The sequence below is a fragment of the Sinocyclocheilus anshuiensis genome, unplaced genomic scaffold, assembly GCF_001515605.1.
Source record: "Sinocyclocheilus anshuiensis isolate Anshui unplaced genomic scaffold, SAMN03320099.WGS_v1.1 scaffold7, whole genome shotgun sequence".
In the NCBI taxonomy this organism is placed as follows: Eukaryota; Metazoa; Chordata; class Actinopteri; order Cypriniformes; family Cyprinidae; genus Sinocyclocheilus; species Sinocyclocheilus anshuiensis.
Window position 1 is genome coordinate 1,048,302 of NW_015549582.1, and position 9,834 is coordinate 1,058,135.

At 39.5% G+C, this 9,834-nt stretch overlaps 1 protein-coding gene across 1 annotated transcript in view; it reads right to left on the minus strand.

Moving 5' to 3' along the window:
- Window positions 1-9,834, minus strand: part of LOC107657794 (nuclear receptor coactivator 2-like) — a 132,989-nt gene that overhangs the window by 42,679 nt on the left and 80,476 nt on the right. Inside the window, exons 5-7 of the mRNA XM_016446038.1 lie at window positions 5,432-5,638; window positions 3,009-3,191; window positions 249-350 (exon numbers count right to left, since the gene is read on the minus strand). Of these exons, the coding sequence (XP_016301524.1) occupies window positions 249-350; window positions 3,009-3,191; window positions 5,432-5,638 (492 nt within the window). The remainder of the gene's footprint in view (window positions 1-248; window positions 351-3,008; window positions 3,192-5,431; window positions 5,639-9,834) is intronic.

Below are 9,834 nucleotides of genomic sequence, written 5' to 3' on the forward strand. Positions count from 1 at the left end.
CACCTAATTTCCCCAAAAAAAAAAAAAAAAAAAAAAAGAAATCTCATGAATCATGAGAGAGCCCTTCAAATGTTTACACTGTAAAACTGGACGCCAAGTCATATTCATGTCATTAAACAGTCTTTCCAAGTTTAAGTCAGTATCTTTTGTTTTAAACGAGGGGCTGTGCGTTGAGATGAGTGCTAACTGTGATGTAAACTGCCTTTGAAGAGTGTAAGCGGAGAGAGGGGTTGTGTTGGCATGGTTACCTTGGAGGTCTTGGCGGGTGGTGAAGCTTTCGTGTGTGGGGAGCATGGGTCTCTCTTTCATGGGTACTCTCCGCGCTACGCAGATCAGACACGACTGGAAATCTACAGTCAGAGAGAGAGAGAAAAAGATCAGATCAGTGATAACAGATTATTAAAGTGTTCTGAAGGGTGCTTCTGAATGATGAGGCATCGGTTCTGTGTGTTGAGGGGGCGGTGCGGAGTGGAGCGTGGGGTGATATGATGGAATGTGACCTTTCGTTTGTGTGTCACTGTGGAGGCTGACCCTGCTGTGCTGCTCCCATGGAGACTAAGTTAGAAAAGTCATCCCTCATCCACCCACAAAAAGATCATAAGAGAATCATAACGTCTCCAACAGTCTGACACATCAGACGCATACATGATCAGGAATAATAAACAAGAACACTGCAAGTAACCGCAATGAGTTCATTCAGTGAAGAATTTGTCAGAATTTGAGTCAAAACTGTAACTTCTGCGTTTTTTGAATGATTGATTAAAAAAATGTCTTATTATTGTGTCAACTGAGTCCTTGTTTATGAATCAGACTACAGTTCATGAATGCATTCTGCTGTTGCTAATGACATGTTCTACTTTTTGAGCTACGGGTCATGATGTTTATACCAAGTTGATGTGAACAGGCCTTTACATGCAAACACATGGCTGTTGCAGAGCTTCTTGGGTGGTCTTCACTCCAAACTGCATGAAGACCCAGCTTCAATGTCTCTGCAATAAACTCTCTCTGATACCCCTCTCCTCATACGCATTCCTCCTCCAGCTGTCTTCTCTGTCTCCTGCGCCAGGGTGAGCTGGCTGGCTGAAAGAGCAGCTGGCACACAGCTAACACCGATGGGCCATAAAGAGAGACGCTCCATCACTCAACACACCAACAGTACCCAGAAAAAAATTAAACATTATGTGTGTGCATGTGAGGGAGAGGGAGAGGGAGAGAGAGAGAGAGAGAGAGAGAGAGAGAGAGAGAGAGAGAGAGAGAGAGAGAGAGAGAAAGAGAGGAAGACCAATGCTAAACATCTCTCATTGCCTCGCACTCGCTGTTACACACACACACTCTTAAACCCCAGCCAGGGCCAAAACCAAAACCGTGTTGATCCAGTAGAGAAGCGGGTCTCAAATGCACCCTGAACTCTGGGTGACTCCGAGAGGTGGAAGAGGAGGAGAGAAAAGAGCAAATGAATCACAGACTGAAACATTTCTCGGGGCGGGACGCAGATGCACATTCCACGAGCGCTGCTGTCGCCTTTTCGCCTTATTTTTCAGTAACTGGAAGACTAATTTTTCTCACGTCAGGAATGACTGTCAACACTAAATGTTGCTTCTACATTAGCAGAGCAACTGAAACTTAAAGAGACTGAATACTTACTATTGTTCTCATTTGGATCACACCTTAAGATTTGAGGTGGACAAAAAAATACTTTTTTAATATTTCACAACACCTAATTGATATCCTAATGACAACAAACAAGACTAGCTAGATTTTTCAGATAGCAAGTCAGATCAACACACATTCAAATAATTTCTATTTGGCCACACATTCGTAATAAGGTAAGTATAAGTCCATAAAGGACCTTCAAGGTACAGTTTGGTAAACTGCAAGGAATTTTTTAATGATATTATGACTATGAAATGAGGTACACTATTTCTGCTCAGCACTCGTTGCACAAAGCAACAAGGTGACAAAGAATGCATTCAAATACTATATTATTGTATTGCAGCTGATAAACCAATGTAATATTGTATTGTCAGGCCCAAGCACAATCTCATTCCTATTGATGAAGTTTCTTTTATTTAATTTGTCTACTTTCTGTGTCATCCTATTTCTCAGAATACGGTCAGCGAGTCACCAAACGTAGTGTCTCAATACAACAGTGTAGCGATGCTATCAGATGGTAATACCATGGAACTCTGATATATACCATGGTACTGAATTATTACAGAATTATCATGCCACTACAAAGTTCTGCAAAGAATACTGTGATACCTTGGTAGACTACAGGTCAACAGTTTAGGGTAAGTAAGAAATAAATTAATCATTTTATTCAGAAAATATGCATTAAATTGCAAAAAAAAAAAAATGACAGTAAATGCTCATGTTTTCTAGTTAACAAAAAATTCAGAAAAAAAAAGTGTTTCCACAAAATGCAAAGCAACTGTTTTCAACATAATAAGAAATGTTTCTTAAACACCAAATTGGCATATTAGAATGATTTCTACAGGATCATGTGCTGAGAATTCAGCTTTGACATAGCAGGAATAAATTACATTTTTTAAATATATTCAAATAGAAAACAGTTATTTTAAATTGTAATAATATTTCACCATATTACTGTTTTACTGTGTTTTTGATCAAATAAATGCAGCCTTGATGAGCATAAGAGACTTCTTTCAAAAACATTGAAAAAAAATCTTACCAACCCCAAACTTTTGAGTGGTAGTGTATGTTAAATTACTACTGCCCTTTATAGTAACAAGACCACAAAATGACAGCAACTAACGACAACTGTAGATAAAGACAACAATTTCCATCCACTGGAACCAAAGTCTTTTGAAAACTATAGGTTATAATCTGCTCTTTTGTGGCAAGCTTGACAAATGAACGCCCGGCTCTATGAAAGGGGAGTAGTCACTTTGCTTGGTTGAAGCCTCCTGCTCTGCTTTGAAGCATTAAATCTAGAGTTTCAGTACCGTTTATGTGGCTTAAGTGTGTTTTAAGAAACCATGGCTCACCCTCTCCCTCCTCCTTGATGGACTTTGGTTCAGACACAGCAAAACACTGCATGGTCTCATATTTCTGCTGTGCCTCGTGATCCTGCGCCTCTTCGGCCTCGCTGTGAGGGTTAACCAGCATGCGGCAGTTGAAGGTGTGGCTGTTCCTCCGAGGATTCTCGCTGGACCACGGCACTCCGTTCACTGTGGGAGGGAGGTGAAAAGACATCATTCACTGTCACTCATTTGAACCAGCATTGCCTAACTTTTCCTTACTGAATAAGTGAGTGACGTGACATGTGGCCAAGTATGGTGACCCATACTCGGAATTAGTGCTCTGCATTTATCCCATCCAAAGTGCACACACACAGCAGTGAACACACACACACCGTGAACACACACCCGGAGCAGTGGGCAGCCATTTATGCTGCGGCGCCCGGGGAGCAGTTGGGGGTTCGGTGCCTTGCTCAAGGGCACCTCAGTCGTGGTATTGAAGGTGGGAGAGAGCACTGTACATTCACTCCCCCCACCTACAATCCCTGCCGGTACGAGACTCGAACCCGCAACCTTTTAGGTTACGAGTCCAACTCTCTAACCATTAGGCCACGACTTCCCACAATTTTTAGGGGGGTTCACACTGATGGTGATTTACAGTGGCAAGGGACTGGAAGTCATTAATTTTCAATGAGAGCTGGTGATGTGAAGCAACATGAGACAAAATGTAAAGTTTATATTAAAAAAATTGCGCTAACTCAATGACTTCCAAAGGGAGTGCGTACATGATCCGCCTGTCACTCATGTTGCTTCAGGATATTGCAGTGAACTTCAGTCATTTAACTGGTGTTAGTAGCTATGTTTCGATCTACGTTTCAAATAGAATATTTGCAAAAACAATTTGCGAATAAAGGCCGTTTCATACTGAGCGCGATGCGAAAAAGCGAGGTGAATCGCAGACGAACGGTGCTTTCACACCGAGCACGAAACGATTGATCGCCTTCTGCTAATTCACGCCTGCATGCTAGGTAGTGCTGACCAGCAATGCATTTTTACTCAGATATGTATCTCATATGGATTTAACATAGTCCACTGCTCAATATACAGCATTAAATATAGCTAAATAAAGTTTGGTTCTACGCCAGAAACACAAACTTAATTAGCATCAAGCCACATTTGAAAATTTATGTGATTATTGTTTTTGCTTAAAACCCACTATAAACCATCATCGAGTGCTTGTAATAACTTCCGATTGTGATCTATAGTTGATTTTGATTCTATAATAGGCAGACATGCACTCTTTGTAGGCTATGTTTAACAACGCCACACTGCTTATTGTCATAAACATCCTTTATTGTTATAAAATTACCATGAGCTGCATACAAAACACATACAGAAAATATATTGTCATAATCATGTCTATTTGCTTTCATATTTCATGTGTAGAAAAATGTTTCACTCGGTTTTTTAAACACAGAAGATCTAGACTAGAGAGTTAACGCGCTCTGACTCATAACACTCGCACACGTGGAAGAAAACGGACACTCCAGATCACATAATTCAATGGAGAATTTAGAAATTATATTAAGAACATGTGAAAAAAAATCGACACACAGGATGAAAAAAAAAAATCTCGCTTTTTCCCTAATGCTTCACATCGCCAACTATCATTGAAAATTAATTACTTTTTTGACATATCTAGGAATTTATTTGGGAAATGTGCTTCCATATTAGTTTACACAAATGTCTTCTTAACTGAATAAAAAATGTCATCCACCTCAAGTGAGCAATTCTGTTTGTTTTTATGCATTTTCAACATTTTCTTGGTGTTTCATGCAGTAGTTTTATGAGATATTCAGTTCAAATCAAAATATGTGGATGGAAAGCTAGCTAGTGTGAACACCTCTTGTAGCAATTTGGCATGTATTTGTTTTTTTAATCATCCAAAGCCATTTACAGTATCTTTATTAAAGGAACCTAACCTACGTTATAATGTCAGCCTCAAGAAAATATACAAGAGCCAAATACTGAGTGGAACAACAAAATCACAGTCCAAACATATTTGATGTTGACAGCTATGTGAAGTAGAACTGGATTTCACTATGAATGGGACCCATAACCAATGAGTGTGTTTTCTGGATGAATATATCATTTAAACCAATAATGATATGGTTTCTAGGCGTGAGTCCTTTCTCTCTTTCACCTATTCAAGTGACCTTCCCCTTTGCCGCCACTGAGGGAGGAGGAGATTCTGATATTCCTCTCTGTAAATCCCAGTAATTAATGCTCAATCTGATTAATATAATCACAGGGTGGAAATTGTAACTGCTCTAGTGATGCTACACTTGAGTGTTGAGAAATGAGTCATTCCTGAAAAGAAGAGGTGCTAGAAGCGCAAATGAAATGAAAATAGCTAAATGGGAAGGAGACAATGAATGGAAAATTCTCACCATGTGACTTGGGTAGGAGGTTTTTGATGAATTCATTATGGTCTCCTACATGCAGGATGCTGTAAACACTGGTGTTCATCAGCTCTTCCTGATTATACCGCAGGTACTGCGTTACGTTCTCTGACACAAACACGATGTTCCCCTCCATGTTCACCACAAAGAAGAACCCATCTAAGGCCTGGAGGAGAAAAACACAGGCTATTAGTACTGTGAGCACAGATGCGCAGCTAACACCAATATTATCATATGAAGAGCATAAGCAGACATAAAGTACACATCCTTGCTCCATCTAAAAGCGTAACCATTCAATAGGGAAGATGTGATAACCAGCAGAAACAAAACAAAAAGCCGTCCAGAAAAGCTAGGAGCCCTTGTAGACTCTCCAAACAACAGATCAAGTGAAGTCAAGGGGATTACGGCATGCGTCTGAATTCATGGCCTTAAGATTGATCGAGTGGTTTTTGAGCAACAACAGGCTGAACGTAATGATCTTAATTCAGGTAAACCATAATGAAGTAATTAGCTGCAGGAAAACAAGAAGATCTCATCAGTTGCAGATAGGAGGTTATTTTCACAGGCTTGCTCTCAAAGCGATACTGTCAGACAGGCAGACAGGGGAAGTGGAGCAACTGTTTTCCCTTATTTTAAATGCAGATTACAGGCTACGGCTTTATTAGAGTGCATACTTGTGTCACATCTCCTGACGGGTGCACTGAAGGTGTCTTAAATAGGGATATGTTAATATATATACACACTACTGTGCAAAAGTCTTAGGCCACTAGTATTTTCACCAACAAAAAATGGTTTTAAGTCAGTTATTTCAGTCTTTTGCTGTAATGTGTCAGTAGGAAATATGTGACCCTAGACCACAAAACCAGTCTTAAGTCACTGGGGTATATTTGTAGCAATAGCCAAAAATACAATTTATGGGTCAAAATTATCGATTTTTCTTTTATGCCAAAAATCATTAGGATATTACGCAAAAAGTCCATGTTCCATGAAGATATTTAGTAAATTTCCTACCATAAATATATTAAAACTTAATTTTTGATTAGTAATATGCATTGCTAAGAACTTAATTTGGACAACTTTAAAGGCGATTTTCTCAATATTTAGATTTTTTTGCACCATCAGACTCCAGATTTTCAAATAGTTGTATCTCGGCCAAATACCATACATACAACAAACCATACATCAATGGAAAGCTTATTTATTCAGCTTTCAAGTGATGTATAGATCTCAATTTTGAAAAAAAAAATGACACATGACTGGTTTTGTGGTCCAGGGTCACATATCAGTTTACATTTATAAACATTTATTTTGCTATTAATTGGAATAATCCAGTGAGATTTTTGTATGCACAAGGAGTCTGACAGCAGCCAGTGCTCCACACAGAGATCTGATCTCACCATCATCCAGTCCATCTGGGATTACATGAAGAAACCGAAAAAACTGAGAGAGACTAAATCCAGAAGAACTGTGGCAACGTCTCCAAAACAATTGACGAAACCTACCTGCAAAGATTCCTGAAAAACTATACGCAAGTGTACCAAGGACAAAAGCTGTTTTAAATGTAAAGGGTGGCCATACCAAATGTTGATTTGATTTAGTTAATAGAATTTAATTGTTAAATAAAATCTATTTATGACATTATTTTTGAAAGCATCCTCACTTTACAGTATTTTTACGCAAGTGCCTAAAACTTTGCACAGTATTGTAGCTTTGCAGAAAGGTTTCTTGAAGCGTCTTAGAGACGTTGCCACAGATCTTCTGGATTTAGTTCGTCTCAGTTTCTACATGCAATCCCAGACACATATGTCACATATTTTATTGTATTATTGTATTGTAACAATTATTAACAAATATATATATGTATGTGTATATATAGTTAATAATTTAATAATTGTTAATTGTTAATGTTAATATTAGATACAGCTCAAAAGTCTGGAGTCGGTAAGATGTTTTTTATGTTTTTGAAAGAAGTCTCCTGTGCTCACCAAGGCTGCATTTACTTGATCAAAAACAGTAATACAGACAAATATGACAATTTAATAAAATTTAAAATGCTTTTTATTTTAATAGAGTTTAAAATGTAATTTATTCCTATGATGCAAAGCTGAATTTTCAGCAGCCATTACTCCTGTCTTTAGTGTCACACGATCCTTCACAAATCATTCTAATATGCTGATTTGCTGCTCAAAAAGCAGAGTTTTTAAAAAGAAATTAATAATATTGGACAGTTCCACTCAAAGTTAAATAGTGAACGTTTTGTAATTATGTAATAGATTAAAAAATAGTTACATAATACAAACAATTTATCAGTAAAACCAATATATAAATCTACCTCTAATCCTTAGTCTTCAGTTACATACATTTCTAGTTATCGGAATCTGCGGTGAAAGCGTCCATGCAATCTTTAATGTGTTAATTTTGTATGAAGATTAACTTTCTTGCCTGCTTGTGTCGGGAATAAACGAGCTCTTCTGAATCTCAGCGCTTCATAGCGTGTGACAGAAATGATATTGACGAGTCTTAATTGAAAGAACACAGCCTTAAGTCAAGCATTACCTATCAAGACGGTGTCAATTAGGCCTCTGAATGCAGTCGGGCCCCTGAGGGCCTATAGCGATCGCTATAAAAAGCTGCTGTTTGCTTTAGAATGTGGAGCAGCAGCTCGGAAATCATTCTTTAATCTGCGGCGGAGCGTAATAAGCTCTAAATCTTTTTATCAGCAAAACAAACACAGCGCCTCTTCCTAACGGAGAGAATTATTTCACAAACACTCAGGCGTGAAAAAAAATAAAACACTCAAGAGAAGCTAAGAACAAGCATACATACTCCAGAGAGCAGATAAAGCGAGGGATGGAAAAGGAGAGAGGGAGTGAGCGAAAAAAAAAAGCCCACAAGCCCGTTTGTGCACTGCTCTAGATGTGGCCATCTGGTGGGCACATTCAGCAAACATCGCAGAGTAAACACGGAGGAATGCCAAATCCACCTTTATTTAGCCAAAATTATGCAACTCTGTAAAATGTGCTGATGGACGTGTATTGCAACATGAATGGAGCTGGGTGGCCCGGCCCGGCCTCACTGTCCCGTTGTGGGAGGTTGCATAACTTCCTATACAAAGGAGAGACTGGGTCCAAACTCATTGCGAGGTGCGGACACTGAAAACAGACACACACCCGGTGGCACGGCGAGCTTGGCCACAAATGCCCACACACACTGCTCCGAAGAACACAAAGCTGCTTTAGCGGATCCTATGGCTGCTCACACTTCAGCTTCCATCGCCAAACAATGGGGTTTTTGACTGGGGCAGGGGGCCGTGCAGAACTGCGAAAGCTTTACACAAGGCCTGTCTGTGTGCACGAGTGCGTGTGCTGAGTGTGCGTGCCTGGGAGGGGCTGTTATGGGTGTCGGGTGGAAAAGGCCAGTCGGGTGAGGGCCAGTCCCCCTCTCTCTGGCCTTTTGTCACAAGTGGTTTTTAATTAGGTGCATTATAGCGTGCGGGTGTGAATTGTCCCTTCCTATGGCCGTTTCAAACAGATGGGAGATCAAGCGCACAAGCACGCAGGCTATATTTGGCATCCGCTTCGTGTTGATTCGGTGACGGAGGACCTCGGAGGCTATAAATACCCCAAAGAGGAGAGGGTGTGAGAGAAAGATGGGGAAACATCAACATTTCCATAAAAGAACCTAAAACCCAACATTAGATCCTGCAGAGTTTAAGTGTTTAATTTTCAAATTACATTAAAGACACTTCATGTGGTCCTGCTAGCTTGAGCATATTAGCATTTCTTGAAAGGGCAGTTCTCTCCCTCTCTGCTCACCAAAGCGTTTAATTTCATACTGCACTCATGCACCTTTTTAAACCCCTTTCTCACTCTTTCATACTGCCAAGCACTTGTTGAGACATGTTGTTATGGCATACATCCGGACCTTAGCAACGCATGAGACAGAAGCTGTCAGGCTAAATGGGTGCATGTGAAGCCTCACATAACAGCCATGCAGCCAACAGCCCGGACATAAATGGAACGGTCAACACACACACATGCGCTCACACACCGACTCCAAACAAACCATTATATAAAGAATGGAGAACATCACTGTCTCCAACAAAGTGACATGATTTGTAAACAACATCGCCTGCAAAACAAAAGCACTCATAATGGAGCAAAATCTAGAAGGAAAACTGGTGAATCTCTGAAAGAACACGTCCGGGTCATATTTCATCACAAATAATAATAATAATAATAATAATAATAATAATAATTTATAGTGATCGACCGATATTGATATTTTATAACCGATACTAATTATTTGCATGTTTATGTGCCTGATAACCGATATGCAGAACCGATATTTATTTACTGTTATAAAGTAAATAAATGACTGAGTGAAGTAAG